The 21,112-nt window shown below is 43.6% G+C and overlaps 1 protein-coding gene across 1 annotated transcript in view; it reads right to left on the bottom strand.

Annotated features, from left to right (window-relative positions):
• SLC25A12 (solute carrier family 25 member 12) overlaps nucleotides 1-21,112 on the bottom strand; it is an 89,280-nt gene that overhangs the window by 15,838 nt on the left and 52,330 nt on the right. Inside the window, exons 14-17 of the mRNA XM_061608498.1 lie at nucleotides 6,503-6,643; nucleotides 4,113-4,251; nucleotides 2,814-2,972; nucleotides 2,561-2,651 (exon numbers count right to left, since the gene is read on the bottom strand). Of these exons, the coding sequence (XP_061464482.1) occupies nucleotides 2,561-2,651; nucleotides 2,814-2,972; nucleotides 4,113-4,251; nucleotides 6,503-6,643 (530 nt within the window). The remainder of the gene's footprint in view (nucleotides 1-2,560; nucleotides 2,652-2,813; nucleotides 2,973-4,112; nucleotides 4,252-6,502; nucleotides 6,644-21,112) is intronic.

Raw genomic sequence — 21,112 nt, 5'->3', positions numbered from 1 at the left:
ACAACTCAATCCCATCCACCTAAGATTGCGCATATAAAGGTATTTATCCTGCTGTATGCAGATGATGCGGTTTTAATTTCCCAAACTCGGCTGGGTTTTAAGAGATTATAGAGTGGCTTCGTGGAATACTGTAAAGAAAACTTCCTCACAATTAACTATTCTAAAACCAAAGTAGTAGTATCTTCTAAGAGGAAGGTTAGATACCCTTGGTTTATAGGGAACGACAGAATTGAACAGGTTGACTCCTATAAATACCTGGGTATCTGGTTCCACGAAGCAGTAAGCTGGAGAACCCAAGAAAAATATGTTAAGGCCAAAGCAGAGAAAAACATGGGCGCATTGACCCGCTTCTTTTATATAAAGGGTGGGAAATTCCTGCCAGCTGCCATCCGTGTTTTCAGAACCAAGATTGTTCCTTTGATTCTTTACGGGACACCAATCTGGTTTCCATACTTCAAGGGCTCACTCGAAGGAATTCAATCCTTTTTCCTTAGATCCATCTTTGGGGTCCCAAGGTGTGTCTCTGGAGCTACCCTCAATTTGGATGCTGGCCTTAACTCTCTGAAATGCTCAGCTTGGATTGGTGTTATCCAATATTGGCTTCGCTGCTGCCTTGTATGCACCCACAGCCCTTTTACATCCCTGGTAATGAGAGACTCCGTTGAGCCATTTTGGACAAAGGTGGTAGTGAAAAAAGTTATGTCAGTAGGCCTCTCTCCCTCCGATCTGCTCTCTGTGGAGCTTGGAAGCACAAAGGTGATTGTTAAACAGAGGCTAGTGGACATTGACACCCAAGAGCTCTCGGCAGCTGCCCAGGGTCCCTGCACCCCCCAGTCATTGGGCCTATTAGGTCTTTCTTGTAAGGATGGGATGCCCTATCTATGCTGGTTATCCATTCCCAAGTATAGAAGGGCATTCTCATTGGCCCGATTCAATGCTTTACCTTCTAAACTCTGGGAGGGTTGATATAACAAAATCCCAAGCAACAACAGATGCTGTCCCTGCGATAACGACGAAGTGGAGTCGATCTCACATGTTCTGTTCAATTGTAGATACTATGAAGGGGCCAGAAAAGATCTAACATACCCACTTACGCAGTCCTTCCCAGGCTGCCCCCTCGAGTCTCTTCTGACTGTTCTACTCCAGGGTTCTGACAAGGCAATCACTGTGCAAGTGGCAACATTCTTGAACCTGGCCATTTTAACCAGACCCTGTAAGTTCGTGAATGGCAATTAACTTAATTGGACTGTTCCCTGCTTGTTACAGTTTCTGCTATCAAGCAGTTTTATCTTTTAATATTTAATACTATGTTCTGTGTTGGTGGTCGGTTGACTGTAAATAAAGATTGTTGTTGTTTGCATTTTTCTCTCACAACGTATGTTATGTCTGAAGAGAGTTGTCTGGATCTGGTGTACAGTTCATCCAGAATGGAATGGGGTCAAGCCAGCTGAATTCTTTGACTCCTGCATTCCTGCCTTTGGACACTAGGTGGCACTACAACCCACCTGATGGTATGATACCTGGGGAAACCACCCTTCAGGTGAGACCGATGGTCTGTTTTCATTTATTACCCACCTTTCAACCTAAGGTCCCAAGATAGCAGCCTAGGCTTTGGGTTACGGTAGGCATGACAGAAAAACAGGGTTCTTGTGCCTTCAACAGCTGAATGGCAGAAATTCAACAGGTCAAACCTTTTCTAATATGGAAATACAACTAAGGGGAAACTTGACCATGACTACTCTCCAATTTTTTTTAGGCCATGCCCCCATGGCTGCTATTTTGTGATTAGCATCCACAGCACTCTCTCAAAATTTGAACCCTCTCTATGTACCCTCTGGTCGAAATAGGTTGGCAACCCCTGATCTAGTATTTAGACTTAATTCTTTTATTCAATAGATATGTCATAACGAAACTTTCATGAATCCTTAAAATTTCATAATATTTGGAGAAAGTTATCTTGCCATTAAAGATAAAAAATAATTCTTGTGCTTAAAAGTAGGGAAAAATAAATAAGCTTTGCTGACATCTTTTTGTTTCATTGTTCTAATTATCTCCCGTGAAGTCTCTCTGTGTCACAACAAGCAAACTGTTACGTTAGCACAGGAATGGGGGACTTGTGGCCTTCAAGATGTTGGACTATAATTCCCATTATCCCCGACCATTGACCACGCTGGCTGGAGCTGATGAGTTTTGAGTCCAGCAACATCTGGAGGGCCACAGATTCCCCATATCTCTTGTAGCACACAACATGCATGTTCTGTGCCACAGTGTCACAACCTGATGCTAATGCTAATGCTAAAACCAATATTTAAATCTGGAGTGTTAAAGGGCAGAAATTATGTTCTACGTTGCCATACTCTTTCCAGTTTATATTCAGAAACACAATTTAATATAAATGTACCAGGCTGTTTTCTGAGGTTCATCAACTAAGACAGGGATGGGAAACCTGTGGTCCTCCAGATGTTGCTGGATTCCATCGTCCCTGGCCATGGTAGTGATATGTCCAACAATATATGAAGGGCCACAGGTTCCCCACTCCTGATTTAAAAATTGTACTTACATGCCTCCAAAATCAACATAGAGCCAACGCTGCAAAAGTTCGTAAGTCACTAGAGTGACACCAAACTGGGGTGAAGATCTGAACACTCGTGCTGTTGAATAGAATAAGTACAATGTTCATGGAAGAGGTTTTGAAGTTGACTAAACTGGAAATGGTTACAAGCCTTTGGGCTTTCTTTTCTTATATTATTTAAGATAATTAATTAAACTGGATGGGACACAATTGCTGTCCATGTGCAAAATCCTTTTCCTACCTGCAGCTCCCTTCCAGAAGGCAGCAGGGCCTTCTTCTCTAAGTATCTTTCCAAAGCAGTCAATAACTCCATTGTATGTTGTTTGACCAGCACGAGCAGCCACTTGCAGTCTCGTCTTGATGACATCAGCAGGGGTCACCAAGGAAGCAGCAGGCACACCTTTCAGGAGAAATGAGTGTTTCATTGAGACCAAGCATCTGAGAAAGGCACAAATATTTCCAGCTCCAAAGAATGCATCTGCAAACTTTGAAGCTTTTGAAGAATAGCTAAAATGCCTCATTTTATAACAAAACAAACAGCCAACAACTCTTCCTTTCTTTCCTCTCTTGTGCAGCTTCACACTTTATGCCAGAACACAGTAGGCCACATCTAAGTAGAAGCATCTTGCAACATTTTACTATATTGGCCTATTTTAAAAGAAACATATAGGCCAGCTTCTTTCTCGTAAACCCCCCCCCCAAGCTTCCCCCCCCATATGTAGCAACATAGTACATAGTTCTAATCTGACCCTGCTAACTGGGCAATAATTACTACAAATGAATGGCAATCCTCAGGAAGCACTCAGTATCATGTGTGTTGCAGGAGTAAGCTGGTAGATGCAGATAACCTAGGTCCTCCTATGCTTCATATATAGGTTATCAGCAATGGCTGGACACGCTGTATTGAGCCTGCTGAGTGCCAGCAGTGGGAAGGAGAGGAGAGGTTTTAGTAACAGAAGGGAGAAGAGAAGGACTGCACACCATATGCTTGTTTTGTGCTTCATATAAATGCTTATCTGAAGTATTTTAACTGCTGCAGCTTCAAACAAGTTCCAGCTGAAATGAATTTAGCTCTCCAACAGTAAGATCTTGAATCTTAACTTTCTAGAAGCTATCTCACCTTACGTATTGTCAATTTCATCCCACCTGCAGGAAAATCAGACTAGGTATTTTTTACTTTCCTCAGTATGTTTCCTTGAGATTTAAAACAGTCTCCAACACTGACAGCTTTGAAACAACTGCAACCCCCCTATTGAGGCCAACAGAACACATTTTACTACAAGTTGCTGAGCTACATTAAGCTGTTTATCCACATTATGCAAATGTAATTAGCTCTCATCAAAATTACACTACCTCCCACCAAGGATAAAAGTGATCAAATTTAGATTAAGTTAGATACAATAGTATATTAGCTTCCTATATATGGCTCTGATGAATATTAATTATTGCTAGGAAATTATTGCTAGGAATGGGAACAGGGTTTGGGGAGGAGGGGGGGAAAGAAGGAGAATTGCCTGCAAATTAAGCTGTAAAATGTTACCTGCAATAGCACCAGCTGTAAGCAGATTAAATCCTCCCACGTGGCCATTTTCATCTGCAAGCATCAGTTTGCAATGAGCGTACACAGGAAAATAGATTGCAGAAAAGGGAATGTCTCGGAGGAAACAAGCTTTGGCACCCTGTCACATAAATAAGGGGAGGGGGAGTCCAAACAAGTTATATACACAGGAGAAATTCAAACTGCCTCTACACACAAGGCTATTGGGCAGAAGCCCAGAGACTTTTCAGGTACACGAAGGAAATCAAAATATCTCCCCTGTCCCAGCCCCAAGAACCCAGTGTGGGGAACAATGAATTGGGCTCTTCTTGTGGTCCTGTCTGCAAGTGAGGCACACTGTGCAGTGACCCGGATGTGGCCTTTTCTGTGGTGGCACCTTGGCTATGGAATTCCTTCCTTCCTGAGATTCAACTGGCACTGCTTTTGGCTACATTCCAATGCCAATTAAAAATGTTTTTATTCTCCCAGGCATTTACTGGGAATGGCTCTATTATGAGCCAAAGACTGTTGCTGCAATATTGCTGGGGATGGATCTGATGCCAAATCATACGTGACCTGTGTGAATTTGCTATTTTACTGAACTTTTGTGATATTGTAAAAACAAATTGGATTTTATTTGTTGTAACCCACCATGGGATCATGAAAGTGATGATGGGTGGGATATAAATGCCATAAATAAAAAAAATCAATGTATGCATCCTCCCCTCCCATGTCTGAACAGGGCAGTGGTAACTGGAAACATTCTGTTATGGCTTAGTAGACAAGCATTAACATTGAGAGCTCTGAGCTCTTTACAATGGAGACAAAGAAAGAAAGCTAAAAACAGGTCAGCACCCTCAGATCCAACATCAGGAAAAGACTGTGTGCTCAGACTGTATGCAGATGCATATGGCTCCTTGGGTGCAAGATCTACAGGAGATGCACAAATACTGTCTGCACCAAGCACCTGCAGTCATCTGTTGGGCTCCAGCCCAAACCCAGAATGCTTTGTTGTGGGACAATGTGTATAGTGGAAGATGGCCGTTCCTCAGTATCCTCTCTGGCTTCATCCACGGCCACTGCCCTACATTCTCTGGGCAGTAGATTCTACTTGAGATAATCCAACTGATACCTCCCCTTATTTACATGCCTCTCTACTCCTACCCCTGGAACACATGCAGTGCTCTATGGTCAAATCCATTCACACAGCTTGGGGGGGGCAGGGATCTAAGCAGTGCAAGTTATGGATGCCTTTGTGCCCATACCCATTTAGGGGTTTAGTTCCATCTCAGAAATCAGTAAATTTATAACCTGCCTGCTAAATCCATTCACTCAGATTGGCTTGGGCTTTATTTTTAGCAACCCACTTACACCTCCTTTAAGATGCCTGCGTGGTTTGCAATGGACAGGTTACATTCTTGTTATAAGGGGGGGGCAAAAACAACCACCCCTATTACCACCATTCAGCTGCAATGAAATCTTAAAATGCTGTCAGGAACAGCAACAGCTATAGCATTTTCCTAATCTACTAACTGCTAAATGAAAGCTGATGTTCCAGAACCAAATTTTACACATATGTTGTGTAAAAGGCCACGCATAAATACCATGTAACACTATTTCGCAAGCGCTCAGCTACCCGTATCTGTTGAATTTCCGTATTAGCCCCTTTGCAGTAGTAAATGGTGTCGGAAGAAATACTCTTCCGAGTTTAAGAAAACTAATAGCTTCTGCTCCATTACCTCTGATCTGTAATGATGGAAATAAGAAGACCTGCAGGGAAAGAATCTGTTGACTGGCATTCTGCTAAAGCACAAGTACAGTATGGCTCTGGTTGGGTTGTGTGCGGTTTTTTTCCTTCAAAAAATGAATTCATTATTGACAAATCCCAACACTTCTTAAAAGTTCTGACTCCTTCTATACTCTGTGCACTGTCATCATATTAGTAAGACAAAGAGAGCACCCCCCTGTGAATGTAACAATAGAAATGACACAAAATCAATGTTAAGACTATTTGGGCTGCCAAAACAAACCACAAAAGGAAAGCAAAATAAACTTGCTTTCTCTTCACCTCTCCCCGCCCTTCAAATGAAACGATCCGTACCAGAAGCCAGCAGGTCTCTGGAACCAAGACTCCCTACAGCTTCCTAGGAAAACCCAGGGAAGAAAGTGGAGGAGTATTTTTTTTGTACATCCCATGACCACTACTATAAATGTGGGTTTCTCTCCATTTTCAATGGCAGGGCTGCCCTGCAGCAAGAGATTGTTTCCAAATTTGAAAAGATTTCCACATACACATCACTGTGTATTTTTGTTGTTGTTTGCCTCAATGGCCTCGCTAGTAAAGTTAGCACAAAACTGATTGATTGGAGGCCCAAAAGAGAAAAAATATGCACCTTATAAAGACCGAATATCCCCAAGTCCTTCAGAACGGTGAGGGCACGAACTTTGGGCCCTGTGGTGATTTCTCCAGCCACCTGCAAGCGAATCTTGACAATCTCCAGAGGATTTGTGAAGATGACCTGAGAACCTCCTGCCTGCAAGAGCAAAGAAAGACAATATGAAGTGATGCCACCCTCACCCCCAATCATAATCAGCCTGTTAACCAAAAGGCCTTGTGTGATCTTTCAAATGCTAAGAAATCATAGCCATATTTAGCGTAAGACTGGCTACAGGTCAGATACCACTACAGGTTTTTAGCACAAATACTGAGGAGGCATTCAGAACAAAGAAAAAATGTGAACATTCACCCTCAGGTTCCTGGGCTTATTTCGACAGTCCTCAACCTACCTGGTTCCATCAATCTACTAGTACCATGCAGGTGTTTTAGCTGAAAACTCAAATGTGCCCCTACCTAAGCCAATCATGAAACTTGGATAAGTTGAAAAGGGGCATAAAATCAGTGTCAAACACCATGTAATATATTGACAGTTATTAAAATAATGTTAATTATGCCATGCTTTCTTCTCAGTATGGAATAATTAAGCATGTCTTCAAGCTGGTAGATGAAAAGCCAGATAATAGCTTGCTCAAAGACTGAGTGAGGATAGAAGGCTGGGCAGAGCTGCATTCCTGCAACTTTGCATTGACTCCGTGCCTGCAGCCTAACACAGTAAAAAGCATATTCAGCCACTGAAGTGAAAGGAGAAAACTAGAGGCTGGCTGCTGCTGCTGCCGCCTACACAGCAACAGCCAATGAGCAGTTCACCAGCCAAAACCACAAGCAGCCATGGCACAACGACAGAGGAGGGAAGGACCTTTCCACCCTAATCTTTCATCACCAAGTGGCAGAGGTGGAGGTGGAATATGGCAACCAGCGCTATGTAAGCGCATGTCTACTGAGTGGAAGATTTCCCCTAGTGTAGATGCAGGCTGTCAATATCATTGGGGCGACCCTCCATTCAGCAAGTGAGCTCTTGCACAGCACCGATCACAGCACCCACACCCACAGGGAACCACTGACATGGGACAAAAGACAAGGATGAGAAATGTGCTGCTATTATTGTGCTGCGGCCACCAGCCATTTCACCTAGCAAACTGCATCACCAACTGGCACTGTGACTCAAAAGTCACAGCCAGCATGTGGTGGCACCGTTTTGAATTTGGCAGAAAAAGCATCTTCTGGGCAGCAGCAGTCTATACAAACAGTGAGAAAATGGAAGTTCAGCTTGCAGCAATTCCCTTAAAGCCCCACCGCCATTCCCAACTCATCACAGTGCTGATTGATATGCTTGGGGGCGGGGGAGGGGGGGCAGAAGCAGGAGTCTGCTGTGGGTGTCATTTTGAAAAAGTCTGACTCCCCAGAAGTAACACGTAGGGCACTTTAGTTCAGAAATCAAACTTGTCCCTACCCCAAAGCCAACCACAGGCAACTTCCCACCCTCCTGGACTCGAGCCATGAGGACAACAATTTAGGGCATGCCAAACTTAATTCTGACATGCCCTTAAAATTAAGGCAGTGTGTGCAACTGACTTCACTGCTGGAAGAAAGTGCTAAAAGTGCTACTGTTGAGTTTGCCAGTGTTTAATGATTCAGCTTGATGGCAAAAGGTGAGCTGAATAAAAATGGGCTTTTGTTACTTTAAATAATTGGCAGGGCTCTTAGGCTTGCATATAAGAGCTTTTTAACGTTTAAACTGGAAATTCATTGTTTAAGAGCGAATAACAGGCACACCTCTATGACTATATCTATTACAGGAAAAAAAGTGGTGGTGGTGGGAAGATACAGACAGAAACAGACTGACCGTATCCATTTCTTCAGCCTGGGTATGACACAAATTTAACAGCTGTCAAGTTCTATTTTTCACTAGCAGCGCAAAAGCACCATCCCTCAGAGGATGTTGCTATATGAGCTACTCTTTCCAAGTTGTGCATTTTAACCTAAGACATCTACAAAGCTGCATTTCAAAATTTCACAGGGAGATTCAATGTGACAGTTTCATTCCAGAAGGATGTAAACATACTGGGAAGTGACATGTTTAGACTTTCCCTTGGTATACTATGGGCACCACCCTTCACTTCTGGCAAAAGTGCAGCGGTCATCGTTGAACAGATTGCTGGACTTACCCACTTACCTTGGAAGGGCTTGTCTGCTTTTAACCAAAATTAAACCCATTTGCAAATTTAGAAAGTATGGTGCTGTGAACATGGCCAAAATTCATCAGCACTTTTCTATTTCAGTTTAACTACTTCTACCCAAGGTTCCCCCATTCCAGTTTTCTGAAGACTCCACTTGAGGGCAAAACTAGACAGTGATGCTAAATGCGACACTTGAAAGCACATCAGGGATTTTAAAATAATAACAACAGGCTGGGGAGGGGAGGATTTTCCCCAGAACCATTCCCTCCCCAGCCATAATCTCTAACCCCCCATGCCATGATGCTGTTATCAGCAAAATCAATCAATAAAAAAGCTCCTTTTTGTGTAACCCTACCCTTCCCTTCCCAGCTGCAACACCCACTGAAAATGGCCAGTGAGTCACAATTAAGGTTGGGGTTTTTTTTAGGGGGGGGGCAGCTCTATTGGCTCTAATAGAACACTTTCTTCAAGCCTAATTACAGCAAGGGAGGGGCACGGAGGGGCACTGTGGATTAAACCTCCCCTCTCTTTGTGCTGCAGTCCCTGTGCACCCCCCCACCGTTCTGGGCTCAAGACATGTTGAGCTGTGTGTCTATCCATGCAGATAAACTCATGTCCAATCCACACTTTACATAACTCTAATCTTCTATTTTATTCATAAGTAATCTTGAACAGCAACTAATAAATTCAGCAAGAAAACACTTCACTGCACAAAGATGATAAACAGAGGATTCACTTGAGCAAAGGAGGTAGAATGGACGCATGGTGAAAAGATAATGCACAGCCAAGTCCTCCAAGCTGCGGAGAACCAGGCCTGAGGGAGGATGTCTGCCTTCTGGAAAGAACCACCCCAAACATAGAACTAAGGAATCTTTCCAAGAGCAGCCAATTGAGGCATAATAACAGACAATCAGACCTAATCAGTTGCTAACAGATTTACTAAAGAGGATTCTACCCACAAGCTTGCAGGCAGTATATTAAATAACATAATGCCTGGTTGCGGCAGAACACTCTCCAGCCCATACTTTCTTTTTAAATCCCCAATGTGCTTCCGAGATAACTAGTTTGACCCTCAGAGAGGCAATAATGGCATCTTCAGTAGAAAGATTTGTCCACCTTTGAGTCCTCTGCATCGCCCTTGGCCCAAGAGGCCTGTAAGGTCTGGAATGTATCAACAGAAGATCATCTGGTAAAATTGTTCCTGGATCACATCACTTCAGACTACAGATGGGGAGATTACATGTTTGAATGTTGCCCCATATTGGTCTCAACTCCGGCATGCTCTGAGGGCTCATGACATATAGTAACTCAGCAGATAGGCTATGAGAGGTATCTGCTCAGTGCCTGGATGGAGGACTGCCTGGGAATTCTACATTTGGAAGCATAGGAAGCTGCCTATAATGAGTCAGACCACTTGGTCCATCTAGCACAGTGTTGTCTGCACTGACTGGCAGCTGCTCTCCAAGGTTTCAGACAGGGATCTCTCCCAACCCTATCTGAAGATGCCAGAGACAGAAGCTGGGACTTTCAGCAACAGCAGCACAGATGCTCTCCCACCAAGTTATGGCCCTTCCCCATATTCACTGCCTTGAGATCCATCATGGAAAGAACATGGGATAGAAATAAACACATTAAAACAAATCCTTCCCACATATTGAAAACCAGATGTCAGCCTAGCTCTCCCTCCCCCCTGCGCCCCTTGACATGGTCATTATTTATGTACGGGGGAATGTATGGGCCTCCCCCCCTCCCTGCATAGAGTAGCATTAAACATTCTCACACAGACACACCCCTGCAGTCCAACATAAGACAGTCCATGATCAGTTTTATCATATGACCTCCTATTTGTGTAGACTGGCCCGAAGTTAGTCCCCTTCAAATCCCCCCTCCCCTGTTCACAAGCACAGAAGGGAGAAGGAGCTAAGCTGTTTCTACTAAGTCACATCTAAATTCTGCTAAGTCCAGCACAAGCTCAGCGCTGCCAAAAAGCCTGGCAAGAGCTTCAGCCTCTCCCACTCTCAGCCTCTCCCACTCCCACTCTCAAAAATCCTTTCAACAAAAGATGCTGCGGACCGAATTTGGATATAATGCAAAAGACGACAAATGCTTTGCCTTTGGAATACTGCCCTCCCTTCTACCTCTACAAGTCCAGCAGTAATATCTAAAGGTTGCTAAAACTGGATCCATCAGGCCCTGAGGCTACTCGAATATGTGCAAAGAACAAGCTACTGCTTATTATTATTCATTAACCTTAATTAACCTTAACAGCTTATTATTATTATTCATTAGCCTACATACACCACTGTAAGCCAAATTTAAAAGCCAAAATAATAAAAATGCACATAAAATACAAAAAAGTTGCATGTAAAATATACCTAAGCACAACAAACGGCTACAAGTAATAATTCCAATAATTCTCAATACATTCATAAAAAAACTACCTTTTCCTGACAACATAAACATGATCACCATAAGATTAATCAACTAAAATGAAGCAACCCCCACCCCCAAGCAAAGGAGAACTAGAGCTGTGTGTCATCTGCGTACTGACGAGAGCACACTCCAAAACTCTGGTTGACTCCACTCAGAGGTTTCATGTAAATGTTAACCAGCATCGAGGATAGAATTGAACCCTGCAGTTCCAGCCAGCTGAACAATACCTCCCCTCCCCAAACCACCTTATTCCCCAGGTAGGAGCAGTACCATCCACCAACATTCCTTTAAGAGTTCTTGGGCAACCACTCCAGAAGAATATGTTGGTCAGTGGCACTGAAAGCCACCGAGAGATCAAGGAGAATCGGCAAGGTCACACTCCCGCATCTCTCCCCTGACACAGGTCATCATAAGGGCAACCAAGGTGATCTCGGTACCTAAACATCAACTTATAAATGGATTAAGAAAATCAGCCTCATCCACCCAAGTGTGCCTGGATCTGGTTGGCAATCTCCTGCTCAAGAACCTTGTCCAGTCTGTAATTATTTCAATCTTCCAGATCCAAGGAAGATTTTTTGCAGGAGTTGGTTGTACAACCATCTCCTTTAGGCAGCCCAGAGCCACCCCCTCTTGTAATGAGGCATTAATCCCCTCAGCCATACCCCCTCCTGCTGGATTTTATAAGTCTTAGTGGGCAAGAGGCAATCATAACAGTGGTCACAGGCACCCATTCAAGCACCTTTTCCACACGCTTCCACATTCCTTTGCCAAGTAGGAGAAGAACAGAGTATCTAGCCAGGTAAAAACATGAGCGTTATTTACCATCCGCCTGTCTACCTGTGGTTCTTCTCTAGAGGCTCTTGGTGCCTTGGCCTCCTAATGGGGATCAGGCCTAACTGCAGTTTCCAGCAGCTTCCTGTCAGTTTCCATCACCTTGCATCAGCTTCCTGGGGCAAGGGCTTAAAAAGGATGCTGCCTTTGGTGGCATGATTGCCACTGCCAAGGATCCCAACGATGAGACACCAAAGGGGATTTCCCCTTTGGGATTTTTTGCAGGAACTGTGGGGCTTACTGCCATTTTAATTATGTGTCTGAGTGATTTAGGGATGGGGTGTTCCTATGAGAGTGATCGCAGGTAGGGGGAGATATGGCAGTGGGGCTCAGATATTTCCCCCACATTCATTACCAATGTCTTGTTGCTGGGAACTCCTGCCAGAAAGTCTGCAGTGTAGCAGTGAATTTTATATGTTTAATGACTAGGTAATGATAAATCCCCCCCCCGGGGGGGATGTAGAACAACATCCAGGACAAGACACACAAAACATAAATATTCCCATAGGTGAAATTGAAAACCTGCTGTATCATCCACTTGACTGAAGACCTCACCCTTAAAGAAACCTGCTGCCAAAGCCAGTCCCTTGATATTGGCAATATCCCTATCCAGGAATCCTATCCACAATCTAATACTACGAGGCTAAGGATGAAAGATGAGCTGAAACAATGATGAACTTGCTTTTGGTAACTAAGCATCAAGTCCTTCTAGCTACGCATTTTTGTTCCACAATATAATCAGACAGACAGACACTGAATTACTTACTTACAAAAAAGGCTATAGGCGGTGTGAAGACATCAGCTGCCTTTATAGAGCCAAAACTCTACAACCCAACAAGAAAAACATGGGAACCTACGAAGCTGTCTTATCCCACCTAGCTCGGTATTATCAATACCAAGTGATGACACCAGCCCTACCTGGAGATACCAGGGATTGAACCTGGGATCTTTTGTGTGCAAAGCAAGTGTTCTACCATTGAGCTACAGACCGTCCCCAAACAACTTGAATCTCAGGCATTCTCTGTTCCAGGTTGTAAGAAAGGAGTCCATTGCTAGCTGTAAGGTAATCTAGCTGAGGTCCACGTTATGCCATTCCCCACACACAGCCAGTGCGGACACTGCTCTTGTTTCCCGTGCCTTTCCACTGGACTGGCACCAGTGGGGTTTACCTCTTCCAACCCCTGTACTGCACGGCAGGGAGAAACCCAACATGTTCTGCTTTTCTTGCTGCAGTGGCAATTGCAAGTTGTGGCTGCTGTGGACTTGCCTTGGAACTTTTAAAGGCATGGGAGACCAGGGGAGACTTGTCCACTTGTCCTCAGCACTATAAGGCAAAACTCTCCAACCTACTTTTCCCCCTCCCCTAATCTACTGTTGCTCTGCAGAAAGATGACATGTGTGCATGTGTCGTCAGTGGTTTATTCTGAGCGAAGTAATTGATAACACACTGGCGACACAAGCATTTTGCAAAATAATAGCCAAAATAATTTTTCTTCACAACCCATTAGAAAAACAACATTGACTTGAAATGTGTAGATCTGTCCATTAAATCCTTTCAATTATTCTTGTGAAAACCATCACCACCACAAAAACAACCCTTAAAAGAGGAAAAGAAATTGAATTTGGCCAGACATGTCGCTGGAAATTGGTTTACAAGAGTTTACTGTTGTGCCTGTATATACATTATTTCATTTTTATTTTTAATCATTTAGAAATTAGAATTCCTGCAGGGCTGGCAAAATAACCCAGAAAAGAAAGTAAAATAGACCAATTCATAAACATTTTAATTTTTGAGGGAGGGAAAGAGAATCTAATCATGGCCTTATTAACTTCCCCAATTTCTTTCCTGGAAAGCGGTTGAAATGTTTTAGTACATACACAAACAGCAGCAAGCTCTTTAAAGGGACAGAATTTCAGGAAAATGCAGCTTTGTTTGATGGAATCTGTACCAATGGTTTCACAGTGAACCAGTTTTTGGGGGTTTGTTTACAGGGGAATCTTCAGCACCGTGTCAGAGGCCCAACTAACATAATATACCTTGTTTGAAGCAATTTGTGCCTCCACGGGCTCCTTCAGGAGGAAGGGGAGGATATTAATAACAACAACAACAACAACAACACTATTCTGTTGACGGCACTGTGACCAAGCCACAATCCTAGACAGCCATATGTGAGGGCAGAGGAGAAACATGCAGCTGGAGATACAGTATTTGAAAGTTTTTGCTACTTCATCCAATTGCTCCACTGAATGGAAGAGTCACTTGCATGTTCTGCAATGGTGAACTTCAAAAACGCTTCTGATTACATGTGCACTTCTCCCCTACCTGTGTACAAGACTGCCTAAGTGTGCAGCCCACAGGCTCTGATCTCAAGAGTCTTGCCCTCAACTATGCTGTGCCTGATCATCTGTCCCAAAACACTCACCCCCAAAAGTGGCAAAGCTGCCTGCTTTGATAGCCCCAATCAGGTGCTTGAGGGTCTATACAGACTCGGATTCATTCTCACACCCATTCCAAGAGGCAATTGGTGATGTCAGTTCCTAAATTCTAGTGGGGACTGAAGAGGTGTACATCTCCAAGTACTGGGTGCAAGCATCCAGCCACAGGAACTGTTGCACACAGAGGGTTGCATCCAACAAAGCCATGTTACGAAGCCAAGATCGCAAGGTGTTACTATTGGTAACTAAAGCTCTTAACTGCTTGGAACCAGTTTACTTAAGGAATTGCCTTACTCCAACAGACACCTTCCTTGATCACTTTGATTTGCATAATTTGCATGTTTACTGCATTTGCATTTCCTATGATTTGGATTTTCCTATCTATTAACATTAGACAAGCATATTCACTACACTGTTTTAGATGCCTGCCGAAAACCTTTCTGTTTCAGGAAGCATATCCAGACAAACATTTCATTTATTTTTATCTTGGTTTTTAATAATGGTTTTATGTATATTTGTTAATTCGTTTGTGTATTTTAGTCACTAGATAGATAATGACAGATAAAGATAGAGGACTTGTACACTGCTTGAAGAACTTTGTTTTGAGCAAGCTGTTTATAAAATGTCTAAATAAATACATAAAGTCATTGTGGAGGGGGCTACTTCTGCCCACATGGCAGAGCTTCCCCCCCTCTCTTCCCCATGTACCCTTGCACTGCTCCACAAGTTAGCTCTGGGGCTCCCCCTACCCTCTAGAGATGCAGGGGGTGGAGAGGAAGGGGAGGTTCTGTTGCATGATGGGAAGTCGTTCTGTTTGCACAACTTTGTTGGACTCGATCCCAAAGCCCAACAGCATGCAAGAACAACCTGTTCGAGAGTTCCATTTCTTATAGCTGATCATCTTCGTATCATAGAAGATGCTTTGTTAAGGTGGAACTGGAATCCCTCCAGATAGGTGCTATGCTACTAAGGTTCCATGAAGTATTAAGCACAATATTGGCATCCAATAAATATACAACAATGGAACCAATGACCTAGGGAGATGGTGGGCTCTCCAACACTGGAGGCATTCAAGAGGCTGCTGGACAGGCACCTGTCAGGTCTACTTTAAGTTGGATTCCTGCATTGAACAGGGGATTGGACTCGATGGCCTTAGAGGCCCCTTCCAACTCTACTATTCTATGATTCAAAAGTACCATTGTAGTAATGGTTGTGGTAGCAGCATGGGTGTTATCACTGTTTGAGAAAAGAAACATATTAAGGAGGGGAGACCATGGAAACTTTATTCCAAGCCAGAGCAGGGGGGAGAGAAACACACTGAAAAAGGAAAGAAATCGATGTAGACAATTTGAGAGTACTAGCATGATTAGCATAGGCTGAGATATAAACAACAACCTCATTCAAATAGGATGTTCAGATAATATGCCCACTACAAGCCCCGTTATTTCTACATGGAAAATTGTTCCTAAATTATGACAGACACCTTTTAAAGCAACACATGACAAATTCAATACTGAATGGAGGTTATTCATACAGATCAGGAGAACGAACAATTCAAGCTCCCTGTTTAACCTTGATGTCATGTAAAATAAAGTCTCCACGAACAAATAAAAAAAACTCAAGCTGACAGCAAAGGTTATGAGAGAAGAGATGCCGTTTGAGATCCCACAGCAAACACCTCTTGACATGGCAGAGGTGGAAGGAAATGCACAAGTGACCCTGCAACAGGAGACCTCTTGCCCTTTCCAATTCCACCCGTGAGGCACAAGCCACAAAGGGGGGGGGAGGGGGGAGGCGCCTGCTCCCCTTCCTCTTGCTAAGAACAGGCATGTCCTGGACAAAAACTTTTTCCCACACTGAAAGCATCATCCTTTTAAACATGATTTCTCTTAAAAGACTTGTGGATACTCGCATCACCTTCCCCCAAGCAAAGCTCCAGCTCTGTATGCAAACTCTCCCAGACAAGTACACAGTAAATCTCCTCTATTTTTAGGGGCCTATTTAGAAAAAGAACAAAGGACACCTGTTTTTAAAAATGCTAAGCCATTTAAGGACAGATATGAAACTGACTGCTTGGCTGTTTGGAAAGGCTGGCTATTTCCAAGGAGTAGGCCCCTATATTTCTTGCAATGCACTTTGTATTTCACAGCTGCCCTTGCAGTTCTGCCACAGCAGCAGCACAACGCTGCTCCAAGGCCTGAGCAGCCTGCTGTTGTATCACATCCTAAGCAATTTAAGTACAGGTATGGGAAGTCCTTGGGCTCCGACTGTCAGTCTTAGAGATGTGAAGGCCCCCAAAACCTCAGAAAAATAAAAAAGTAGTTCCCCCCCCCAAAAAAAGCTTTATTGTTTTTTCCCCAGGAAATTCAGGGGGAAAAGTCCACCACTCCCACGCACTCCCCGAAATGTTCTGGTTTTCAAGGCCTTCACATCTCTAGTAGTCTCAAACCTTTCAGTGTTGGAGATGTGGTAGATTTGTCCAGGAGCAGCCTATGCAGTGAGGCAGAGCTACCCTCCTGACACTGATGTCATTGCAGCTTATCTGGACAGGGCGGCGGCACAGTTGGGGCTGTGCAGGCGCCCTAGCAGAGGTCAACCTGGTGCTTTCACTGATGCAGCTGCACAGCCCCAGCCCTGGCAGGGTAAGCAGCAGCAATAGCAATGTTGGGACGGCAGCTCCAACCCAGCACGTGTGCCACTGATAGCTGGGTCTTTAAACCTAGCAAAAACAATGTAGCAGTAAGACACTTAGTTCACAGCTAAAGATGAGATCTATAAATGAGAATTGTATATACATATGCTTATAATCATTCCTCCCTACAGGAGCCAATGCCATTATTTCTGATGCAGGAGGAGACCTTCCCTCCAAGTTTGCTCCTCCAATGATGCATAAAAATGGCTGCAAGACCAGCACAGATTTGCACATGCACAGACCATGTTTTGGGCAGTCTAAGCTTTTTCTTACATTCTTCTGAGATGTCAAGCATGTTTATGCAGCGCTTTTTTAAAAAAGGAAATCGTTCTGGACAGGAAAGAGGAAGGGACTACATGACTGTCGTAAGGGTCGGCCAATCAGTAGTTTGTGCAGCTTGCTGTGGAGAGAGGTTGCTTTGTGAGTGAAATAAAAGTCATCTACTCAGCACAAGCTGGCTTCTGCTTGAAACAGGAAGGAGTGCTTGCTCCTAAATTGGAGTCTGTCCAGATAGGGCTGAGTGTAACTCTGCAGTAGGCTCTTAAGCTACGTGCATCTGTACCCAGCTGCAAAGCACTATATTTCTGTGAAGTGTGATAAAAAGTGTCTCTAACTAAGAGCTAGTAGATCTCATAGCAGCTAAGGCTGCAACCTTATGTGCATTTGCCTGGAAGCAAACCCCATTGAACACGGTGGAATTTACTTTGAAGGACACTTGCACAGATCAGGCTGTACAACTGTGAAATGTGAGATGGGAAGTCTCTGATTCAGATCTCACTTCAGCCCTGAACTCACTAGGTGACCTCAGGCCTCTTGAACTCAACATATACATCTACAATACGGAGATAATAATTGACGTACTTTATGGCGGTGTTTCTTTTAAAACAAACAAAAATATTTCCAACTGTAGAGAATGGTAACCTTTTCAGCACAAGTACAGATAAGTTGCTTCCAAAACGGAGCTGTGCTTTATGTGCCAGTGTGACCTCTGGGTGCACCTAGGGACAATTTGTAATAATCAACAAAGATCTCTTGGACAGCCCATTCTTGGAGGTCAATTTGACTGACTTTTGTCAAATGATTTTTACTAGATACTTCATATTAATACAGCATAGCTGTGATACACCTATGTTTTCCCCTGGAGATGAAGACCTTGGTACATCAATAATTTTTCCAGCACATTCCTTCCTCTCATTGAGGCTTGTTCAAAAAGGACTCACAACAAATTGAGTCCATAGGCTGCTTCTTGCAGCCTGATAGTTAATGAATGTTACCGTCAAGTAACATCTGGTTAATATATTAAATGATGCTGCAAAAGAACAGGGTCCTCCTTTTTCTATTTCTTAAAAACAGAGAAACACACAGTGAAGATCTTTAGATGTTTCTTCTTCCTTGCAGCCAACCTCATTCAACTACATCATTGCTTAGAGACTGCTGTAATTAAGCTGTATATAAATTGTCAAAATAAATAAACCAACCATCTCCAGACCTCATCCACAGAGGAAAGTAGCTCCTCCCCTTCCATCCCTGCAGCAGCTACACTGTGCTTCCACCCAGTGCTGACTGGTGCACCACTCACGTCTGTTCAGCAGAGCTTGGAAAAGTTACTTTTTTGAACTACAACTCCCATCAGCCCCAGCCAGCATGGCCACTGGATTGGCCTGTTGGGAGCTGTAGTTCAAAAAAGTAACTTTTCCAAGCTCTGGTTCCTAGTATGGTCAAATTTGGCCATGATCCTACATATATGTACTTACAGCTCAGCTGGACTACTGTAACACACTAGGTGGGGCTGCCCTTGACAGTCACCTGGGAACTCCAATAGGTGCAGAATGGAGACACTAAAACCTTGACTGGGGCAAGGTACTGGGATTATGTAATCGCTTTATTGTATCAGCTGTAACTGACTCCCAGTTCTGACTGCAATTCATGGCACTGGCTATGACTTATTAAAAAAAACCCCAAACAACCTGGAACCAAGAGCAGTTTAATTTCTTATAAATAAATAAATAAATCTGACTTTACGTGAGGAAGTGTTCAAACATTTGCCCTTGTACAACAGAGTGGGCCAGAGACATTCATGCGTGTAGTCTTATTATTTCCATCCTTCTTACCTTGGCAGCAGCATCGGTGAAGTCTTAGGATTGGCTGTCTTATCTCAGGGGAGCTACTACAGTTTAGGGTACAGCACAAGCTTTGCATGCAGAAGGTCCCAGGTTCAATCCCTGGCATCTGCAGGCCGGGCTGGGAAAGACTTTTGCCTGAGACCCTAGACAGAGATTGCTAGTCAGTGTAGACAATACTGAGCTAGATGGACCAATGATTTCACTCGGTATAAGGCAGCTTGTTATGTTCAAACATTCTCAGGGCAGTGATTACTGATTGAAAACGCCTTGAGGAAAAAGTGATGGAGGTAGTATTTAATGAGGGCTTGCCTATGCATGAAACATATTTTAGTTCAAAATGATATTAAGTTAGTAACCTCGATAATCAAAGTTCATTACCAAAACAGAAATTGCTAACGTTCTTGACTGCACACACGGCACAGCAGGGGAGGAAATAACCTAATGAATGCATACCTGAAAACATCCTCAAGCATTTTTTTTAAAGGAACCCAGTCTAATTTAAAATGTGCATACATTTTCATAAAAATTAACTCTGCCATTAGACCATACAGGTTTCCTCCTGAAACCACAGCAGCCCCCAGCAGTCTATAGCTGACTTGTGAGGGGGGAAAGTTAGCAGATGTGTCAGGCCTTTGAATTACATTTATTTGGAGGGTTGAAGGGTCTCTTACACATAACTGTAGCTGTTTCTAATGAGCTTTCAGAAACAAGATTAGGTTCCCTCTGGGGTATGGCTATAACTTGCTTGCCTGTTACCTTTCCCAAATGTAGATTTGTATGCTGACAAGTGAAGACTGAGGTATCTGCCGGGCTGCCACTCCTAATCAGGGACTAAGAGTGGTATCACTCCAGGGCTGCCTCATTGAATTTAGAGTTTGCAGAGGTCAACAGCCTCATTGCCTGTGGTTTTCGTGACAAGCTGAAGAGATTTTTGTCCAGACAGTTCAACTGGAATTTATTAGGGTTCCTAGATCCAGACCCAAGGAGGGCTCCAGAGGTGCTTAGAAGGGATACTACCACCAAGTATGACCAAGACAATCGCTTCAGTGTGGTGAGGACAGACGCCACAGAGGAGGACATCTCTTCCTTTACACAGATCTTTAAAAAGTACAGAGGGCCTCACAGGGTCGGGGCTTGGCAATCCAACAGGACCCCTTTCCAAACATTTTAAAAGCAAGCTATGGCTGGGCTCACATTTAAAATACACTAATGTTTCAAAATAATTGAAGCTGCACTGAAAAACATGCTGGAAACTGCTAGGAATAGAATTTTATGAGAAGGATGGTAGCTGAATGGCAGAGCAACTGCTTTGCATGCAGGTCCACTCCCTGGTATCTCCAAGTAGGACTGGGAAAGACTCCTACCTAAAACTCTAGGGAGCTGCTGCCAGTCAACATCAGGTAGCAGCTGATGGGAAAGACTTCTGCCTGAGATCCCGGAGAGCTGCTGCCGATCAGAGTAAACAATACTGGGCTAGATGGACCAACGGCCTGCCTCAGTACAAGGCAGCTTTCTGTGTTCCCATTCACAAGCATCACCTGAATGCTAGTAACTGGTACAAGCCAACCAAAGTGAAACACTTAAAACTCCCACTGATTTCACTGGACAGAGTTAAGCACATGTTGAAATCTCCCCCACAGAAATCAATGGGGCTTAGAAGCATTTCACTTTTGGCCGCAGCATGCCCTGTATTTACATTACTACTAAAATCAATGTCCTCTTGGTAAAAACTGGAAGCAGATAAATTCTGTTGTGAGCAGACACTGAATTTGTTCTGCAGGCGATAAATTCAGTTCATCACCACCTTTCAGACAAAAGCCACCCTTCTGCCAAAAAAAAGCTATATGTCAATAATAATAATAAAAATGCCCTCCCCCACCCCACCGCTGCCTTTTCAGATTTTCTCCAGTCAG

This window comes from Rhineura floridana, chromosome 2 (assembly GCF_030035675.1).
Source record: "Rhineura floridana isolate rRhiFlo1 chromosome 2, rRhiFlo1.hap2, whole genome shotgun sequence".
Lineage (NCBI taxonomy): Eukaryota > Metazoa > Chordata > Lepidosauria > Squamata > Rhineuridae > Rhineura > Rhineura floridana.
The sequence above is the reverse complement of the archived record's forward strand: the minus strand, read 5'-3'. Positions and strand labels throughout refer to the sequence as shown.